The sequence below is a fragment of the Lytechinus variegatus genome, chromosome 12, assembly GCF_018143015.1.
Source record: "Lytechinus variegatus isolate NC3 chromosome 12, Lvar_3.0, whole genome shotgun sequence".
Classification (NCBI taxonomy): Eukaryota; Metazoa; Echinodermata; class Echinoidea; order Temnopleuroida; family Toxopneustidae; genus Lytechinus; species Lytechinus variegatus.
Genome location: NC_054751.1, coordinates 10,659,371 through 10,682,018, shown reverse-complemented (window position 1 = coordinate 10,682,018; position 22,648 = coordinate 10,659,371). Strand labels below are relative to the sequence as shown.

At 35.7% G+C, this 22,648-nt stretch overlaps 1 protein-coding gene across 1 annotated transcript; it reads left to right on the top strand.

The window, feature by feature from the left end:
* Window positions 1-1,084: 1,084 nt before the first annotated feature.
* On the top strand, window positions 1,085-21,630 carry LOC121424898 (BRISC complex subunit Abraxas 2-like). Its single transcript, XM_041620763.1, has 9 exons — window positions 1,085-1,178; window positions 7,840-7,930; window positions 9,058-9,094; window positions 9,375-9,441; window positions 10,456-10,658; window positions 13,083-13,214; window positions 13,560-13,644; window positions 18,611-18,764; window positions 19,305-21,630. The coding sequence occupies exons 1-9, from the start codon at window positions 1,104-1,106 to the stop codon at window positions 19,814-19,816; spliced, it is 1,356 nt and encodes a 451-aa protein (XP_041476697.1). The 5' UTR covers window positions 1,085-1,103; the 3' UTR covers window positions 19,817-21,630.
* Window positions 21,631-22,648: the final 1,018 nt, after the last annotated feature.

The following is a 22,648-nucleotide window of genomic DNA, read 5'->3' as shown; positions in this document are numbered from 1 at the left end:
ATAAATATTATCATTATCATTATCATCGTTATTATTTGTTATCTGTCTAAGCTTAGGGGCAAATTAAGCCCCCCCCCCCCCGGGCCGCCTTAGTTCACCGTGACGACCCAAAAAAGGAATAGGAGAATCATGTCAAAATCAATCCGGATGTTGTGATAAATAAATGATTAATCATGATCAATTTAGACTAGGCTTTGCTATAGCTAGGGTGGGCAGCAGTGGCGTACCCCGGTACCTAGGATTTTCCACAGGGGGGGAGGGGCAGAATCGTCCGCCCAAAAAATTTGACAAGAAAAAAGAAAAAAAGTCTTCAACCATGCACAAATATAAGATTTCGTACCAGAAAACAAGCAAAAAAAAAGGTCTTCAAGCTCGTCAGGGGGGGGGGGGGCAGGGATACGTCCTTTGCATGGGTTGGGTTGTGACTCGTCTAGGGGGGGGGGGCAGATCTAGACTGCTAGGAATTGTAGTGTAGCATTTTAACTATGTGGATCATAGCAGTGTGTTTGCGAGAGTCACAGTATGTGATGATACCTGTTGCATGCACCCCCTTACCTCGATGGTGAAAAGGACCAATGATTAAAGGGTCTGTTTTGTTTTCGTTATTACTAAATTGACTGATTATGATGATTTATGAAATAATTAATTTTAAAAGCTGAATATGTTATGCTAATTTATTGAAAAGGCTCATGTTTAATATGATGAATTAATTAATGATTGATAGGTATATGGGTGAAAGTTGATTTCAGAATTTATCATCAAATTGAAGGCTCTGAACTTCAAGCGTACATCATGCAGTCTCAACAGGGGGGGGGGGGGGTCCTCAAAAACTAAAGAAAAAGTCCTGCCCAGTCTAATCCTGCCCAGTCTAATTTCATACCCTTTGTTTAAGTGGGTAGTGCTCATCACTCAAGCATAAATAGTTTTTTTTTACTTTTTGGTGTCATTTGAATAATGACATAATTTTCGGACTTAAGGTTTTCGAGAAGTCTTTTTATCTGTTTTCAGTGAGAAATATTTCATCGCGATTGGCCGCGCCGGCCGCGCCGACCGTCGTCCGGCCTGCGCGCGCTGCACGACCGGTCGTCAATCCTCAGTTCAAGATGGCAGTAGTAAATATCAGCGGAAGTGTCTGGAGTTCAATACATTTTGACAACAGTTGCCGTGATGGCGATCAGGTATTATCAAATATTGATATAAACAATATTTTTGTGATTTGGAAAGGGGATAACAGGATGTATAAGTGACAACGGCCATCGACTTTTGAATGATTGAATTGTGAAAATCAGAGGCGGGGCAAAGATCTTAGTATGCAGCCCCACACGTTGAAAATCGTGTTTGTGTGTATATAATTAGAGACTAAATTAGTAAAATATAATAACTAACTTAAATCCAGGCCTAATAGTACTTGTGTTGTGGGAAATTCAGCTCAGCTGGATGCACTATTCACGTGACACATGAAAATATCTTTATCCTTGGTTTAACTTTCTCTCTAATTGTTTCACAAAATTGTGTAAATGAATGTTAAATGATCCTGATCATGCCCATTGGCATTGACAATGACATTGTATTAAAATTTGTCAAATTAATAAGTGGTTGTGCACTCCGTAAGTTGATGTCAAAATTCGTCTTGAAAAGTTCAATGGGGATATTGATCGTGGGTAGAGCCGCTCCTAGTACCAATGAGGTCCAAACATTACATGTATGGACCTCATAGGCGACATCAGTGCTAAAATTGGGTTAGAGATTTATGTGGATCTAAATTTATTGTAATTTCAACAAAAGTACTAGCTAAATTTGAGGCTTTTGTTGAAATTTTGCTTTAATGATACATTAATGCTTCAATAAGTAACAAAAAATTGAAAGAAATGAAGGGGAACTTACATTTTGACGACTTTTTCCTGATTTTCTTGGCAGTTGTCCTTCACTTCTGACTCTCGATCGGACCTGATATGCAGATCACGTATACGCGTTCTCGTCAGGTGATCGGTCGGTTATTCTTTTCGCCAGATGTTGATAATTATATATTTCATAACGCAGCGTTCATCGCAAATTTAGCTGAAAGAGATTGAAGTTGAACAGCGCAAGCTTTAATTTATTCAGAAATAACGTTTGATTGCACAAGTTTCGCCTCGGACATTTAGGATCATTTGGTCCCATATTGGCGTAACTACGGGGGGGGGGGTGTCCCTACCACCGTCCACACCGGGCGTCCACAAGCCAGCAATTATCTTTTTTCTCTTTTTTTAACCAAAATGCTTCCCCCCAGAAAAAAAGAACCAGGGTTAAAGAGAAAGACAATTATGATAGAGGAACACAAAATACTTTATTTTTTCAGCTTTTAATGCATCGACTTATAATCAAATATTAAATGGGGCTTAGAACATTTTTTTAAAAAGTCAATTAATAAAAATATTCCGCTCTTCGGGATTTGAGCTTTCATGAAATATCCGATCTTTTTCATGATTACCGAAAATACTTCAAATGTCAAAAAAAAAATTATCGGTGTAGTAGCTGATACCTTGCGCCCGCCTTAATTATTTTAATGTTGAGATACTTTGCTTTAATTTAATGAATTCCTAAAAGCATTAATTCTCAGATCATTTGTCGCAATCGAATGATTCGATTGGTAAGCTAGTTGTATAATTATTATGATTCATGAATTGTTTAAAATGTGTCTCTCTATCAGTTTTGAATATTTAAAAAAATGTCAGCTCATGCTTTTTGCTCGCAATATTTTGATTAGTAAGAAATTCTTGTGTATGCGAGTTTGATACATAAATAACTAGAGAGAGAGGGGGGGGGTGTCCCTCAGCTACTTGTCCTTGCTTATTCCAATTTTTTTTATTATGCTCGTGTTGTGAGTATTTCAAAGTCTTTTCTTTTTCTCACCCTTTTTATTGTCTCGGAGCTTCCCTCTATTTCTTTGCTACGATGTATAGCCCATCTTACTTGTTTCATTTTTTTATGTTCTCATTTCATTGAAAACATAATTATTAAACTGACGTAGAAGACTTTACAACAAAATTTTGATATTGTTTTTTCTTGTTTGTTTGGCTTTCTTTTTTCTTCTCCTCAGTCCTTTTTCTAATTAGTTTCCCTTTCCTTATTTTATATTATTTCATTTCATGAGGCATCCGCCAACTTATATACAACAACAAACGTTAGAGGCGGATATCCAGTAAGGGGGCGTGGTGGTGTGCCCTCTAAAAAGAGGAAAATAGGAAGGAAAAAAAGCAGGATTTATCTTGGTGAAGATGATAGTGGTGGTGATGGTGGCGGTGATGATGATGATGATGATGATAATAATGATGGTGGTAGTGGTGATAAAGATGAGAATGAAGTTGGTGACGATGATATGATGATGATGTAATTTTGTCTTTAAAAAAATAATAGTGCAAAGGCGAAATCATTTAAAGTTTATTATGAAAATAGCAGAAAAAAATAATTTGAAAAATTGTACGTATGCGTATGGAAAATCTATCCCCCACCAAAAAAGAAAAAAAGTGAGATTTTGTTTTGTTATTTGTGACGGCGTAGGCCTATGCGAACAGCTGTGTGATATAATTATGGTAAAAAAAGTAAATGAAATGCCAAGAAATACATGATAATGACTTTTATTGTACATTCAGTATATCAGTAGATAAATTCATACTCGTTCCAAAAAAAGAAGAAAGTGGGTATATTATGGACCATTAAAAATGGGCAGTTGCTCTATATATTATATTACATAGAATATATAGAGCAACTGCTCGTGTGTAGCGGTAAGTTATTCACCTGATCTACATAATTCATGCGGCGCACGGCGCGTGCGCAATGTTTAATAATTATTGTTGTGAATACAATGAATGTCATCAAAAACATAATAACACAGATCAAATAGTGCCAGCTCGACGCGCAAAATGAGAAAAAAATATATATTTTCTGCCCTGATAATTTGATAACCCTAACCTAACCCAATTTCTAAGTATTTTTATCATAAACAGGATAACTATATACAATGATTGAAATTAACTTTATATTCTTTTGCGAACAAAATGAATATGAAAGACAGCTTTTTGATAAAGAACACAGTTTTAGAGCGTTAGAGCGCGATTTATACCTACAACCGCTAACATAGGCGGATCCAGGGGGGCCGAGGGGCCCGGGCCCCCCTATTGGCGGAGCAAAAAAAGAAAAAAAAGAAAGGAAAAAAGAAAAGGAAGGGAAAAGAGAGGAAAAAAGAAGAAAGGCAAACATAAGAGGAGGAACATGATTAAATGAAATAACATTAGGGGAAGACTCTGAAAATAATTTTTTTTTAAATCTATTTGTTAGGATAAAAAATTTTCGCTCGCGCTTCGCGCCTTATTGTCTTTTAGGGTATTTGCATATCTTGCTCAATATGGAGCTTGAAAAATCAAACTTTGAAGTCATTATACAAAACATATTTCAGCTGGGAAATTGAACTTTCATTATTTTGTTTCATTTACAAATTGATTTTTAAAAAGTGCTCTGTAAAAATGTCTGTGATATCATCTGAACATTATCATTTTCTGCTTGCGCTGCGCGCTCGCAAAATTTGAATTTTCAGGTACGTATTATTTTCCTGTATTCCATAAAGTTCTCAAAAAGTTCCCTATTCAGGTCAGATTGTTAAAACGTATCAGCTAGCGCCGCACGCTATAGCATTTGGATTAGTCGGTTATGTATATCCCAATATTAATTCTAAATCAAACTAATTTGATGACAGTTTATCAAAAACTTCGACTCGCGATTTCTGCTCGCATTGATAGATATATAATGCCTCTTATGCATAATTACAAAGTGCTTTAAATGTCCAGTTTTCAGGCCATAAAATTAACACATTTCGCGCTCCCATGCGAGAGAAATAGGAAGATGGTCATCAATTTCATATGATGACATAATGCCCTCATAGCATGTTCCGGTCCTATGTAAAAACTCAAAGTAATAAAAATAAAATACATCAGCTCTTTTTTAACTGTGATCCATCACAATTCACAATTTTCCCACAAAGTGTTTGCATTACAGAGCTTAAATTCACCCTTTTTTATATCATATATTTTTAGCTCGCGCTTTGCGCTCTCTTTATTGATTTTCATGATAAGAAAGTTACTTAGAATACCCAAATTCTAGGTCGAAATCTACAACACACGTTAATTCAGATACGCAGATTGTTCTCTATTTAAATCATTATCCAGTTTCAGATCACAATATCAAAAAGTGTCTGCTCGCGGATAAATAACTTATCCTTTTCATGATAAAACATGAATAGTGCGTCCAGAATCTTTCCCCATAATTTTGTTTACCCATCACATTTCTCCTATTTTCTCCTCCCTTTTATTTTCCATTAATTTTTCTTTCGTTCACTTTTTTTCTGTCCTCTTTTCCCATAATTTATTTTACCCATCACATTTCTCCCTATTTACTCTTCCCTTTTATTTTCCATTAATTTTTCTTTCGTTCACTTTTTTTCTGTCGCCTTTCCCCTTCTAAGTTCTGTTTTTTTTTCTCGTCTCACCGCTTTTCCTCATCCCCAGCCCTCGATCGACGCCCGTGCAGATTCGCAAACAATATCAAGAGTATATGTCTACTTGCAAGGGCGGAAATCTCTCCCCAAAGGTAGGGGGACCAGGGGCTGGAAAATTTGACAAGCAAAAAACAAACAAAAAAAGAAGGTTTATCACCCTCTAAAGAAGGTCATCTTGACCAAAAGAAATTTGACAAGCAAACAAGCAAAAAAAAGGGGGCATGCCAAAAGTAAGATCGTCTCTTCCAAAATACATTTCGAATTTGAACGACATGACCAAAAATAGTAGGGGGACATTTCATAATGTGCCCCCTACTATTTTGGGTGAGGGGACATGTCCCCGGCCCTGGGGTTTGCGCCCATGTGGGTGGGGGTGTTGCGCCTCCCTATCGGGATCATATCACAGCGAGTATACACTCTTCCATATTGGAAGAGTGTTTACTCGCTGAGATTTCGATCTCACACATAATTTTATAAAAAAAAATAGAACAGCTACGCCTTGAACACAGGCCAAAATGCCTAACGATTTCTCCGCGGCATTAACAACTCTCGTAAAGGGCGCTCCATTTATAAATAACGTTGCATGAACAGCTCTCTATGGCGACGAAATTTACCGCGGAATTGCAGCCAGCAGCGTGGGAAATTGGCAGAAAATTCAAGAAGAGAACCGGTGAGTACCGATTTAACAGTATTCATGTATTAATTAATATTTATTTAATCATAAGAATAATTTTTTTTTACGGAAAGAAAGCTTAGTTCTAAGCTAGGGCGGCCCAAATGCGCGTGAGTGGAGTCCCAGTTTCTTAACACGGGTAAGTATTGCGGTGTCGCCTAGAGTGGGTAGAGCATCTGCATGCAGTCTATTTACAGAAAGTACTGCTAAAAATTAATCATGTGCCAAAATTTAGACATGTCAAAACATTTTTTTATTGTTCTTTTTCTTGCTTAATCCTAGCTTTTATATTTTATTGTAATCTTTGCTTTTCCCATACCTTTAATATTCATCTTAATTTTGTTCTTGTCTACATGTACTGTTGTATTTTGCTATTAATTTCCCTTTTCCCTTCATTTTTAAAAAAATACTTGCTAATATTTTTTACCATTTATTCTGTCTTAATGAATATCTCATTTCTTTTCCTATAGATCTCTTTGCTTTATTTTGTTTTCTAATTGAATTTTAGCTGTTATTTTCATTACCTCTTTTCTTTTATATATTTGCTCCTTTCTCCCCTCCAGTATGTTATCCACTTATTACATTACACTGGATTTTGTGCCTTGTATAAAAACAAACTATGCACACACTCAAAACTAAACAAATTTTACATGAAGTGGCAATCTAGAATTAAGTGCTCAACTGTGTAATGCCAATTTATTAAACATTTTTACAAATGTGTACTCTTCATATTTATTTACAGCTACCCCCTTAATATCATCTCAAGTCTTTTGTAATAATCATTTTCTATCCTTGTTTTGTGTGTAAAACTTAAAGGGCAAGTCCACCTCAGAAAAAAGTTTATTTTAATAAATATAGAAAAATCAAACTAGCATAATGCTGAAAATTTCATCAAAGTCGGGTGTAAAATAAGGAAGTTATGACATTTTAAAATTTTGCTAAATTTTTACAAAACAGTTAACTCTATGACATGCAAATGAGAGAGTCGATGATGTCTCTGAGTCTCTCACTATTTCTTTTCTTTTTTTTGTTGTTTGAAATGTAGAATATTTCAATTTTTACAGATTTGACAATAAGGACCAACTTGACTGAACCCTAAAATGTTAAGGCGATGGTAATTTCACATATCCTGGGAGGAATGGAACTTTGTTTCTGGGACAATGAGGAGAAAATGGGAATAAATCATATTTCATATAATGAAATACAAAAGAAATAGTGAGTGAGTGATGTTATCAGTCCCCTCATTTGCATACCAACCAGGATGTGCATATAACTAAATTAAACGAAACTTTAAATTGTCATAACTTTCTTATTTTACATCCAAGTTGATGAAATTTTCAGTGTTATGCTTGTTGGATTTTTCTCGTTTTATTCAAATCAACTTTTCGTTGGGGTTCGTTGGGGTGGACTTGTCCTTTAAAAATTCAAGGTGCCAATGTTCTGAATCTAGTCAGAACCCCAAATTATGACTAGTTTACACTTGAAATGTGAATACTCTATACTATTATCATCACCAACCCATGTCCTGTACGTGCACTCCTGTGTACAGATTGGAGTATTTAAGTAGGATAATTAAAGTTCGTAATACTGCTACAGACTTGAGATATTCTTTTTTTTATCTTTCCTCATTTTCCAGGAAGGGTTTCTCATTGGTGAAGTCACTTACAGAGAGACAACAAATATCAGTGATTCTCAAATCAACAGGAAAACAGAAGAAGTGGATATAAGTAAATATCCTTGTTTGGCTTTAGAAAGATTGTTTCTGTTTCTGTTATGATAACTCCTGTAGGCACTCGGTAGGACAGCTTTTTGTTGGCATAACAACAAGCTGGTATATAGGAAATATGAATCAGGCATAATGGCTGAACTTACAGGTGATAAAAATTACACTTGGGTCTTTTTTTTTATCAAAGTGAAGACAATGGCAGAGCAGGGATTCAAATTCACAACCTTCCAATTGTGAGTCCAATGCTCCAACCACCTGACCACTATTGTGTGTGGGTATTGGAGACAGTTTCCATCTAATTGATTGAAAGCTAATATGAAGTTTGTTCTGGTGGGTGTTTCATAAAGCCGTTTGTAAACTTAAGCACGACTTTACTCACGACTTTAGGATGAATGACTTGAAACATGTTCTTTAAATGTTGGTTCTCAGTCAGCTACATAGGGACTTATCATTTTGCACAACAAAGGGTCACCAGTTATGCAGAAAGCAGTTTTTAACTTACAAACATCTTGAGAAAACATATATGATTATTGATACATTAAATTATAGGAGAGTCAGGTATGGACCATGCAGTGAGTGTCCTGAAATTACTAGTCTTTTAAATTCACACTTTGATATCCTTGTAGGTCTACATGGATCTTGGATGAAAGTTTTTTGGTTGAATTAATGAGTTCACTCTTCAGAAAGTGGACTCATGAATATAATAGCGTGGAGAACCACAGCAACAGGCGTCAATATGGCGCACTGTGACAAAAGCGCGCATCAGCATTGGACGTTTTTTAGTATTTGCAGTAAATAAGCGTAATTAATAGTTATCAAAAGTAAAACTACCTTTGTGAATTCGGGCCATTATGGTGTAATTTTGTCATGCATCTGCCTACCATACATGTTCTCATTTTAAATACTGTCTGAATTTATTGTAATTTCAGTTCTAAGTTAAGAAAATGAGAAACAGCATTATGTCTAGATGAGTCATACATATTATATTGTTATGCTTGATGTAGATTATCCATATTTTCTCCTTTTTTTATTATCATTGGATGGATCTTTTGTTTGAGCCAACTCCCTCCTAACTACATTCTGTTGCTAAGTATAATTTTAATAATCTAATCTCTTTCTTTCTTCTAGATGTCACATCCCATTGTCCTTGTAGAGAGCCATTAAGGTAGGTGTTATTTAATTCAGCAAGTTTGATGTTAGAAGATAGAAATTTTCATTTTCAAACTTGATGGAAATTAATGTTGTACACGCGATGGCTTTGAATCTGTTTTCCCCCTGATTTTAGTAGCTGAATTAGCTCATACCACCTTCCACCATTACACTTTATTCAATGCATCCTCCTTCAATACCCCACTCTTCTCCACCACTTATTTCTTCATATTATCAATTGTTTTATTAAGATGAACAGTTTGTCCTATTTCTGTATTTTCTGTGGTTCCTTTCAGCTTCTATGATTCTTCAGGCCATGTTGATCAAGTTAAGATGTTAGCTCTACTCAGAGCAAACTATAAGGTATTTACATTAAAAGACTATATAATAGATTATTTACACGTTTTTTGTCATTTTATCAGCATGAGCTTGTAATATTTTGTTTATTGGAAAAAAATAATTATTGTAATCCTTCAGTCAAATCCTGTCAGGTTTATTGCCATTGTGAGACGTATTTTATTCATCTCATATGTATTAATTTGAAGAATGAAACACCAACATATTTTTTTTAAATTCCAGTCGCAAAAGAGTTCTGCAACATTAGTTTCTGAAATGTGACGGAAAATTATATTTAAAACTTTTTAGAAGTCGGTTAGACATTTTCACTTCAATTTAAGCTAGAAATTAAAGAGTGTTTGAATTGAAAACTTGCTTTGTCTGAACAGTTTGGGATTTTGTATTGAATGAGTATTTGTTTTGAATTTAACTGTGCAATGAAGAATGCAGAAAAACAATATCTTCAGCAATGGACTCTTTATAAAATACAGAAATACAAATTAACACAAATAATTTGGAGTGGGTTAAACACCACAGAAAATGGAACTTCAATGGTTTCATTGAATTAGTTTGTATCCACCATTCCTGACAACTTGCAAATGCTTGGGGAAATAATTAAATTTTGAATTGAGTTTGATGATAATAAATGATGATATTGGTGAAGGTGAATGATGTTGGTAGTGGTGATGTAATTATAATGTAATGATGATATGATTTTGCTGGTGATGATGAAGAAGATGATGATGGTGGTGATGATATTGGTGATGATGATGATGATTACAATGATGATGGCAATAGTGATGATTGTGGTAATTGCAATTATGAGAATAATGATAATGATGCTGGTGGTGGTAATGGCATGCCAATGATAATGGTGTTGTTCATGACAATGATGATATTGATGATGATGATGATGGTAGTAATCATGTTGATGATGGAGATGACAATAGTGATGATGACAGAAATGATGGTGATGTCGACAAAGCAACAACAACCTGCATGATTTGAATAAGAGTTTGACTGTTTCATTCCTACATGTAGAATGTCATTGGTTTCTACCGGTTCCGTCGTAACACGATACTACAGCCTTCTCTCAGAGAGATCAACCTCTATCGGCGTCTCCTTGCCAGTCTCCCTGGTGACCTTCAACCAGCAACCTTCATCTTGGGAATCTTCTCTGGCAACAGCACCCCTAATCTAGCCACTCACTCTTTTCCTTATCAACTTTTCACTTACAACTACAAGTAAGCCAAATGAAATCTTGTTTTGTCTTAAACTATATTGATTGCATTTAATGATTGATGATAACACTTTATATGAAGCTTGCTTATCCGGGACTTAAACCAAGACATCTCTCCTTGACACAGTAAAAACATTCTGAGATCAAATTTTACAGGTCAAAGCCAATGTTGGATGTAGGAAAAAATGCATTAAAGCTGTCTCTACAGTGCATATCAAAAAAAAGTTTACACTTTAAAAAAGCACTGGGAATTAAAAAGTATACAACATGTCGGTATTTTTTTCACATAATATCTTGGGTATGGGTCTCATCTATCCAATGAAAGTAAAAGTTTTGAAAGAATGTTACACTTGAGTGAGCACTGTCCATTTTTGTAAAGCTCGCAGAAATCTGTTTGCGCAGAAATGCTTGTTTTTACCCTGTGTCAAGGGGAAAGGGCGAAATCAAACTTACCCTGCGAAACACTTCCCTTAAATTTCCCTTGCACTTTTAGTCAACTGAAATAAAACGGATACATTTTGTAACAATTTTGCCACCCAAATTGAAATTTCAACACTTAGTAAGCACAACCTTTACCCTTTTTTGTGCCAGCTGGATCTGAGGACATAACTGAATCTGAACAAAAGTTTATATCAGACATCTCCAGCATTTTTCACTAATCTTTTTCATTTGAAATGGGTTTACATTTCATTTTTCATTGAATACTTCTTTCTCCACACTTTTCCCAAGCTTCACAATGATTAACAAGATGAAAATCAAGCCTAAACCATGTCATGTAAATCACAGCTCAGTGTAAAGCAAATCACGGTGGCCTCGGTGTATGGGGGAGTGGGGTGGGGCACAATGCACTCTTCAAAGTGTTTTGGGCAAGGAAACAAGTTTAAGAAGGTGCAAGATATCTTCAAATCAATTTTACTAGCTAAATTCCTCGTGTTCTTCATGATTAAGGTCTACATTTATTCTTATAACTATTTCAAAGTTCTGGGAAAATCATTTTTCACTAAATTTTCAAAAGTACTGTAAGTGTTGCTCACTCAAGCGGAATTTTTTCCGACAATTATATTGTCATTTGCTTAAATAGATCAGTACCAATGTTAAAATGTGGAAAAATCTTCAGGATATTACAAATGTATTATTTTACAGGACTTTTCTTAAGTTTAAACTTTTTTTTTTTGATAGGCACTGTATATGCAATATCTTGCTCTTATTTGGGGCAAACATGCATAGAAATTGACTCTGAGACTGAACACAATACAAGTTATTATGTACCAAGATCCAAGAAAATATATGCATGGTTCTTGAGAAGTAATAGATTGCTGTAAAATTTTCATAACCTATTAATTTATTTGTACAGATGATTTCATCTGATCAGTGTTCTTGTTTATGTTTCAAAAGTGAATTTAACATTTGATTCCAGGTGGATTAGGGTAGCCCTGTGTTTTATGAGTTTTTTATTAATAACTTTGAGCAGCACTTGAGATAAATATTTTGCTTATTTATTCAGGTCATCCATGGAGCTACTAACAGATGGAGATCTGGCTCTCCCGAATGCTTTGCCCCATGCGCAGCACCGATAATCCCCTCACAATCCCTTCACAGCAGGGTCCATCACAGCGCATTGCACAGGCCGCTCGTAAATTGGTGCTCCCGTCATCACACTCACCTTCAACTTACACAAATAGGAGTAGGTGGGGCACCGGAGGATACTTGACAATGCGACAATCGCGATAAAAATGCCCCTTAGATTCATTGTTATATTATCAAGGCGAACAAAACTGAACAAATCATCTTAGCATCAAAATCAAGTTTGAAGTATGCTTTTTCCCCTCATTATAATTTCTAAGACAGGAACATACAGTATAAGGTTTAACTTAAGCAAGAAAGACAGACATACCTAAAATAACCAATCTTCAACTTTCTCCGTACGTACTGTGGCTATGTCAAATCAGATTGTAACAAATTTGGTATATATGCAAAGAGGATTATCTTGGAAGTTCAACCATACATCGAAGACGTTCAGCAGGAATCCGTACGAAGAGATATGGACGTTGGGAGAACAGCAAGTCTTGTTTTGATTTTGAAAAAAAACTAGATTTCGAAGGGAAGTTATGTGGGAGAACACTTCATTTACGGAATCTCTGACCTCAGATTTTACCAGTGGGCTTATCGGGTTGCGTAATAGGGCTCTTACTTTCTCTTTGCGGCTTGCCAATTGATATTAGATCTTGTTTCTTCGCATGAAGGAAGCGATAACAGATGACTAAGGGAAGAATTGGAAGATGGATCTCCATTAGTAGCTTCATGGTTCATATCTACTGAATTAAAGTTTGAAAAAGAAATACTTATACCACGATAACTCTAGATAACCAACAAGCAAATAATAAATGCACATTTTATAATAATTATTGTCATCATTATCTTTGTACAGTGGTTTTTCAGCGAGAAAGGTGTCTGTGGTAAATTTGGGAGACACAGCAGAATCTGAATATAAGCTCTCGCCCGTGCAATCTTCACTTGCTTCCAACAATGGTGGCTTTCAACATATTCTTCAAAACTACAGGTTTGTTAACTAGATTGACCATATTGCTAATAGTATAGAGGATGAGTAGGAGGAGGAGGAATATATGATGAAGAAGATAAGGAAGGAAAGAAATTAGGAGGAGATGAAGGAAAAAAAATAAAGAAGAAGGAAGAGAAAGGTAGAGAAAAGAAGGAGAATAGAGAAAAGATGAAAAGAAAGGAGAGGGAAAGAGAAAAGAAGAGTAGCGGAAGATGAAGTGTAATGAACCCCCCAATAAAAAAAAAAGAGAAATAAGTTACCTATAACAATGACTATGAAATATGTTTGCTGTCTTTACTTCTGTCCATCATCAATATTTTTCTTGTCTCATTTTGAATGATCCAGCACACAATTATTAGGTCCAAATGATACTCTTTCTGGCGTTCAGACAGTACGGAACCTGACACATGACATCCACAACAAACTACAGGTATTTATAATAGGGGAGGGGGCAAAGACTAAATGGCTGTTTCCAGTGGAGATACAAGTAGCTTTATTTGCCATAAATTGAAAATATTGACTTGTTCAGTATGGAGGCTTTATGGTACACCAATATGTATTTTGTGGGCATGTCCTGTAAAGGACCACCCAAACTCAAAACAGACGTACACCCAAAGGAGAATACATGGTGTACCGTAGAGCCCCCATAATGATTTGTTCTTTGCCATGGAAACCTTAGCAAATTAACTGCTGACAGTTGTTTATTTATTTTCAGTTTTATTTAATCAGGGTGGCCTCATCAGTTAACAAACTGCTGTCCTTGAGGGCCCTGAGATAAATATCAATATGTACAGTATTTACAAAGAATGAATACATAAATCAAAATGGCATACACTAAAACAACAAATAAAAACATTAAAAATACAATCTAATAAAAGATCAACATTGAATTTCAAGAAACAAAGGAAAAAGAAAAGGCCATTGGAAACTGCATGCATACGATTTAACGGGAAAAGGATGGATGACTGGTGACAGAGTTATTTTCACTTGATTGGTAATAATTTGAGTAGAGATTGTAATGTTTGCCAAATTAGAATATGAATATGATTGAATAACACAATGTTACTCCTCTTCATTGCATTCATTTGTTAAACGAGGCACGGAATGAATTGAGGGACATAGCCTGGCGTTGATCTTTTCTAAGATTATTCCTTTCTGTGGTCCCGATGTACTGAAAATTCCTCTTGCCACTATTATTATGTAGAGGAGCAATGTTTACCTGCAGGGAGGCAGAGAACATTGATCTAGCTCTTATATCATAATTAGGTTTAATAAACCGTTCACTTAAATATGGGGGAGAAATACAATTAACACATTTAAATACTTCACACATTCGATGGAAATGCCGTCTGGAAAAGAGATCTTTCCATTTTAGAACGGAAAATAAATCACAAATGTGAGTTCGCGGATGGGCCCCCAATATCATCCTTGCCATTCTGTTATGCAATTTGGTAAGTCTATCAAGGAGACAGAGAGAGGAATTAGACCAAACTATCTCACAATAATCAAACTGGGGCATGATCAAAGCATTACAGAGTAGTTTTAAAATATCATCCGGGATATAAAGCTTTGCGGATCGACGTAGAAATCCAATTTTTCTCGAAATCTTTTTAGCAATGTGATCTATGTGTCTTTCGCATGTCAAATTTTCATTGAGTATAACACCTAGATAGTAAAAAATCGGATACTCTCAATTTCCTTATTTCCAATAGAAATCTCAACATTTTTTTAATTATTGAGTCGCTGTTTGGATCCAAGTATCATGTACAGTCCCACCTCTCTTATCCGGACACGTTGGGACCAGCACCAATCCGGATAAGGGATTTATCCGGATCTGGGAGACCCAATATTAAATACACGCAGCTGCGCTGCCGGCTGCCTCCCCAGGCCACCGGCGGTAGCTACACTGCACTATTGTAGTGGGCGTACGGTAAAGACAATATTCACTGCAGAGTCAGTGCAAATTATAGGCAGTGTTTTTTATTGAAATGAAATCGATCGATGGCCAAAACTCTTGGATAATTTACCTGCTAAAATGACTGAGGTATACATCGAGCATACTTCGAAAGAAAGTGAATGACTCGATGAAACCAAGTTTTAAAATTAGATCATGTCAGCCATTGTTCCACTGACTGTAGGCTCAAACATGATAGATGGCGCTGTCCGTATTGAGGCCTAAAGTTAGCTAGCAAGACATGTGTTGTTTTTCCCGCGAATCAAAAAGAGAAACGTGATGAAATGTTTGCGCTGCACCCTGATTTACTGGAAATTATCATTCCTAAAGTTCTTTTGGTGATTTGGGTGAGATATTTTCATGAAAAATATGTTTGGTGTAGGGTGACTATGTTGGGAAATATATGTAATCAGAGTGGGTTTATGTATAGGATTGAGTTTAGATTGAAATCTCATTTCCTCACGTACCTGTACTAGATTTAAAAAAAAAAAATCTCGGCAAGTGTGCGTCCGGATAATAGAGAGATCCGGATAAGGGGAGGCCGGATAAGAGAGGTCGAACTGTATTTTGTTTTACTAGTATTTAGTGTTAACTTATGAGTTAATACCCAATTAAACACTTCTAATCCGGCTTTCATATTTGATTAGGTGACCTGGCTTTGAAAAGTAAGAATGCGTCATCTGCATACATGTTGATTTTACATTCAATACCTGATAGTGATTTAGGAAGAGTATTTATGTACATGATAAACAGCAATGGCCCTAAAATTGAGCCTTGGGGGACTCCATATTTAATAGCTCTCACATTAGATAATTTATCATCCACTTTTATCTTTTGTTTCCTGTTAGTGAGATATGATTTAAACCATTCATATTCAACACTTCTCAAGCCCGCATTGCTTAAAACATCCAATAAAATCGCATGATCTACAGTGTCGAACGCTTTCTTGAGATCGATAAATAGTGCACCAGTTACAAGACCATCATTCATATTAGTTAATACAAAATCAGTTACATCAAGTACAGTGGATTGAGTCAAGTGTTTCAGTCTGAAAATTTGAATTTTGCAAAAAATGATACAACTGGTTGTGGACTGCTCGGTAAGACCGAAATCGGTCTATAGTTTTCAATTAAGTTACGATTTCCGTCCTTGAATAGCGGTGTAACACAAGTTTCCATTTTTCAGGAAATTTTCCTGATGAAAGAGAAACATTTATTATGTGTGTTAACGAAGGGAGTATGGCCGGGCAGGCAGCTTTCAGGAGCTTACATGTTATATTGTCAATCCCCGTTGCTTTTTTACTAGGCATGACACGAATTTGTTTTTCTACAAAAGACGTAGATATCGGCTGGAATTTGAAAAGTGAATCATTGTTGCCATGATTAATTGACAAAACCTGGCAATCACGAACAAAACTTTTGGCCAAGTTTGCTCTAATTTCAGTAAAGTGGTCGTTAAAATTGTTTGCTAAGTCTACTTTGTTATCTGCTAAGGGTAAAGTATTTGATTTCCGTATTTTCTTTTGTCACATTCCATAATCAGTTAATGTTATTTTTGTTTTCTTTCACTTCTTTGCTGTAATATTGTTTCTTCAAATATTTCCCCATGTTGTTAACTTTGTTTCTAACTAGCTTAGCTTCCTTCCTATCATTGGTGGTTTTTGCATTTTTGAAAAGATAATCTCTATGTCTCCCTCGTTCAATCATTTCCTTTGTCACCCAGGGTGCCATATATTTAGTACGAATACGAATTGATCGAAACGGAGCATGAATATTGCAAATGCCATCAAAAAGACCTTTCCATATATTCCATGCAATATCTACGTCTTGACACTCAAGTACCTCATTCCATGGCTGTAGCATCATGTCACATAAGAACTTTTCATTTTCAAAATGTTTATAATTTCGGAGTTTAACAATTTTACATACATTTTCTATTTTATACTTCATTTTCCTATTCAGGAATAGCATAAAATGGTCACTGAGACCATACGGAATAACATGTGCTATCACACATTCTGGATGTGACACTAATGCAAGATCAATGCATGTACTTGACCTCTCAGTGACTCTAGTAGGAGAATTTACAATTTGGGAAAGCTGAAATTCACAACACATGTCATCTATCTTAGATTTATCACTATCACAAAATATATTAAAATTGAGATCTCCTACGATCACGACCTCACGATTGTTCATACATGTATCTATTTCAGATATAATGTTTTTTAATTGATGCAGGAATTCGTTTTTCTTTTTTGGAAAATAAACAACACCAATTATAAAAGGATTACTTTCTTTAGGTGATATTTCAATCCAACATGATTTGATTTCAACCAAACTATCACCAAGGTCCAAATATATGAAATTTAATTTATGACATATATAAAAAGCAGTACCACCATGAGTATCCCTACCTGGACGATCATGGCATACAATACAATAACCGGGTATATTTATCTCATTATCATCAATCCCATCATGAAGCCAACTCTCGCTGATTGCGAGTATATGGATTTCATTTTGAGCTAAAAGTATTCGAATTTGATCAATTTTCGGGGAACAAACTCTGTGCATTTAGATGAACAATTTTTGTAAACCAGATATGTTTCCGATACTATCAAGAGGGTTGGTAAAATTGAGATGTTCAGATAACGAACTGTTAATGCAGTCATCATGAGTATCAATAATATCACGTTTCATAGAGTCCTGTTCAATAGGTTTCAAAACATGTTTATTTAGTAGTTCACAGTCTCCGCATCGTTTATATAACATTTTGTCACAAGAATCCGCCTGATCATATTCACTTATTTCGCTGCATATATTAGGTTCAATGCAGGGAAAACTTGGTGTAACATGGTTTAAGTATGGTTGAGTCGGTTTCTCACTGTATCCAACCATTGTTCCCAATTTGTAATTCCCATATTCTATAGGGATCATTTGCTTCCATTGGTCAATAATAATAGATGATAAAGATATCACTTTAAAAACACTAGGGGTTAAGAAAGGAATTTTTATTTTGTTTGGTTGTTCATTTGAAACCAAAGTCATCAAAGTATCCCAAGGGATTTGTAATATCAAGCATTATGAAACGAGTAACAGGATAATAGATAGTAAAAAAAGTCTTAAAAATACTGCGTAAAAAAGAGAAGATGTTTGCTTTGTTTGGTTATGTAAGACCAAGTTTAATGAAGCAGGGGTGCCCCCCCCCTGGTATTATACAGATTATTTCATGGAGTGGTTTTCACTGACAAGTGACAAGTGAAATTCTGGCTTAAGACTGAGCAAAATCTTGGGAAAAATGCCCGGCAAGGTGAAAGGGAGACACTCTCATGGATGGACATGCCTTTGTTTTCTAAAATAACTGTACCTGTACAGCAAAACAATTACAGCAAAGTCACATCCCATGACTTCACCTTTGACCTTTTCTTAATGATTTACAGGAAGTAAAGCAGAAAGTGACTGATACAGAAGGAAGACTAGGGACTCTGAGTCAAGAGGTCAGCGAGCTAAGACGAAGAGCCCAGAGGCAGAAACATGACAAGGCAGAGAGACAAAGAGTGGCTGGGCAGGTCCTCAACACCAACAATAATGCAGGTTTGTGTTGTCAAGGAAACCAGTCAGTTTGACACAAGCAAGTTGTGTAGAACTGCCAATTAGTAGGATTTGTAAGGGGGAAATGACACTAAATTGCTTTTTCCCCTAGAAAGAGGATTTTTGAAACTTGTATGACAGAGGATTTGTAGTATGTTTTCAAAATTTTAAAGAAAATAACATAGAGGCTTGAAAATAGGATAAAAGGAAATAAACATAAGGATTTTTTTCACAATAAAAATATATTACAACTTCAGAGGGTTGTGAACTTACCTTCTATTGAAACTTTGCGAGACTTTCATTGACGGGTTCTCATGTTCTTAGTGTGTGTGTGTTTTCCCTGTCCTATTATAACTAATATATCTGACTTTGGGATGTGATTGAGTTTGATTCTGTTGTACAGAAACTCTTTATTTAATTGATAAACATGTTTCATAGTGCTATTCGTTTTGGCCTGAATATTAATTGTAACATTTTATTTGAAGAATTCACAAGTTCAATGTCAAACTTTATTTCAGTGTTCCTTTTCTTTCTTCATTACAGGTCTTCCTAGACTGCCGCCTTCAACATCATATGAGCAACAGTTGCCTATCACATTGGAAACAAAACCCACCTCTACCGTTTCTAATGCACCATCGTCGGCATCAAGCGATTGCCTTGGATTAGATCCTAAGATATCAGAACAATCTGCAGAGAAACATTCTTCTGTAGGAGCCTCAAGACCTGACAACTCCACGATAGAGGAACCCATGGAAGCAAAATCATCCGATCCCTTTGCTGGACTTCTCAAAGACATGAAACAGAGCCTGTCCAAAAGCAGATCATCCAGCGTCAACTCCACAGGGAAGGACAGTTCATCTACGGAAGGACCTGCGCAGAGCAGTGTGAATGGAGGGGATAACAGGACTCTGGAATCCAGAGAAGCCGATGGGAAGAGTCGGGAGGCGACTGAAAACCCTGACATGAACAATGAAATGAATAACGACGAAGATGATGATGAGACACAGATCCAAGATGGACAGTACTACAATGCCACCCTCTCACCAACATTTTAGTGAAGCAGCTTCCGAGTATAGTTTTTATGCATAGATGACATATGGCAGTATTGGTATGTTTGATGGTATGAATGGTTTATATTCACTTGATCCATGATCAGTTGTTCTACTTCTATGATAGTCTGATACCACATGGGCTAAACCTGTTTGGTCTACTAAATGGTCGAACTGCCATTCGGTCTACCCCACATTTGGTCTAATACCCACTTAGTATCATTGTCATTTAGTCTAATGCCCAGTTTGTCTAATTTCCATCTCGTATACTTCTCATTTTTGGTTCATATACAGGTCATTTAACCATAAACACTCAATATGGATATTAGACAAATGGGTATGTCCTATGGAAATCAGATAAAATGGTATATGGTCTAAATAACAATTAGACCAGTTGTACATGAACAAGGATTGGACCATGCGGGATGAGACAAAATTGGAAGTAGACCAAGTGGATGTAGACCAATTGGCAATAACTGTCTGAACACATGGTGTGGAGAGAGATAAGACCAGTGGTTCGAGATATTCCAGTTTTGGGAAAGACTGAGAAATATTGTGAGCTTTTAGATTCTTTTGGATTATATCTATATGTTACTGGGCCAATTTTGTGGTTCCTCTTGTAGTGAATGAAATTGTCAAGCCTCATTACAATGAAAAATAAGACACTGGGTGATTAAATTGATCTGCCTTCATTTAGTGCCATATTGTGTAGAATAGTGTATTATCAATATCTTCCTAGTGATGAATTTGGAGAAACTGCATGAGGTTTCAAGTTGGGTACCGAGGAGCATTCCATCAAGCATCTGAATCCGGCAATTGTAGACAAAATCATCGCGCATCAACTTTTTAAATGGAATTTATCTCACATCTTTATGTTTAGTTCTATTTACGTTGTCAACAAAGGTGTTTCTAAGCGCTGCATACTATTACCCAGGCATTAGTATAGTTACCTTGATCAGACACTCAAGTATTCAAGGTATTCCTTCCTACCAGGTTTCCATTTACTACACCTTGGTGGAGAGTGGCAAATGTAGATAAACGCTTTGCCAATGGACGCAAGTGCTGTGATATGATTTGAACCCCGGACCTTGTGGTTCAAAGTCCAGAGACTTCTGCACCAAACCACAGCACCTTAACAAATAAGTGTTGCCATTTACTTATTGATGTAACCCCTTCCTATCTTGCATTTAAGAATATTTTTTCAGTGATGGATCTGATGAATCCTTAAATGCATATGAAAATGGTGGGGTATATTGCTCAAAAGCATTTTTACCCCCAAAATGTGGTTTGTAAAAAGTGTAGATGTCTGTTGCCTGGAAAATATTAGATCCACTTGATTATCTGTGTTATAAATGCTGCAAGGTAATAAGTCGATATTGAACAATAAACATGCAAAAGGAAACCAGTACAAATTAAAATTCTGAAATATGTGTACATTATATACAGTGTGTCCAAGAAAAAAAAATTAAGGTGATTAATTAATGTCTTTTGTCAGCATAGGCAAATTATTTATGAATATCTGTTAAAATCATCATAAAGGTCAGAATTTTTTAATTTTTTATTAAATATGATATGAAATGTGTAAATATAGATAATCATAAAGAGTTTTGAAATTTCAATTTCAAAAACAATTTGCGCTAAGAATTGGTTGACTTTATCTGATAAGATACGATGACCTTTCAGAAGAAAGAGATTCTAGTTAACATTTCTTTTGGCGATCTAATTCATAACATTCCTTTCACTGGACCTCTAAAAGAGAGTGGATGCAGATCTAAACATATGTTCCCGCACAGAGTGTTTCTCTTAAAACTCAGTTTTGCGACTGGTCATCATTGGCGGCGGAGCAGAAGATTATCTTTTGTGTTTGGGGGGGACGGCTATTGTTGCGTCCCCCCCAAACACAAAAGATAATCCTCTGCTCCGCCGCCTATACTGGTCATAGCCTGCCATGCGTGTCTGATTCTTGAAAGAGGAAATTTCATTCATTGTATTTGTGTAAAATTTGAAACCAAAAATTTGGTGATGGTGATGCGTAACTCTGAAAATGGGTTTTCCTTTTTTTTTTCTGGGATGCACTGTAGAATTGAGATTTGCTTAAGCAGAGGCATGGTATCTGTTGCTTGATTATGACTTATTGTAAGGATTTGTCTGTTATGTAGGGCAAAGTTAATTTCCCTTTTTAGTACTGAAGGCATTTGTAGATGAAAACATATGCTCCAAAAGCTGGTTCCGATATTGCAACTGTTTTCATATGCATTAATAACTATTATGGGATAACCAGTGTAGACATGTGTATTTTGGAATTTTTTTTTAAATTATATATGCAAGACTGCATAGAACGTGATATTGTAATATCAAGGATGAATATTTAATTGTACACCTTGTTTGTTCTTGTACCACTGTGTATCGACCTTAATACATTTTAGGGTTTTATAATGTATAGAAAATAAGATATTTCATTCTTTCAACTATGTTTTATGCAAATATGAGACATAAAATTTTACAATAGAGACTCTGTGCATCAGCACTTATAAGTTTTTGCTATGCAATGGTTAGTTCTAAAGAACGCTGACTTTCTTGATTTCCTGCAGTCACATAGATTAACTCTTATCCCCCTTTCCCCTTAAAATGATAATAATAAATAACCCTGCTATTGTTAGAAAATATGAAGAATGTACATACAACACATGTATACATGAGGTTGTAGAAATCCATAAGTTTATGATAATTTCATATCCAATTGATATCTTCTTTATGAAGTTATCATTTTTCAGTGGTATTGCTGATTTGAAGACTGGGAACTAGAGGTTCAATTTTCTTCCACCCATGTGCTATGTA

Excerpts from the sequence above, each read along its gene's own strand:
- LOC121424898 (XM_041620763.1), top strand. The coding sequence starts at position 1,104 with ATGGCAGTAGTAAATATCAGCGGAAGTGTCTGGAGTTCAATACATTTT. Across the intron at positions 9,095-9,374 it reads CCTTGTAGAGAGCCATTAAG|CTTCTATGATTCTTCAGGCC; the intron begins GTAGGTGTTATT and ends GGTTCCTTTCAG. Across the intron at positions 10,659-13,082 it reads CTTTTCACTTACAACTACAA|TGGTTTTTCAGCGAGAAAGG; the intron begins GTAAGCCAAATG and ends ATCTTTGTACAG.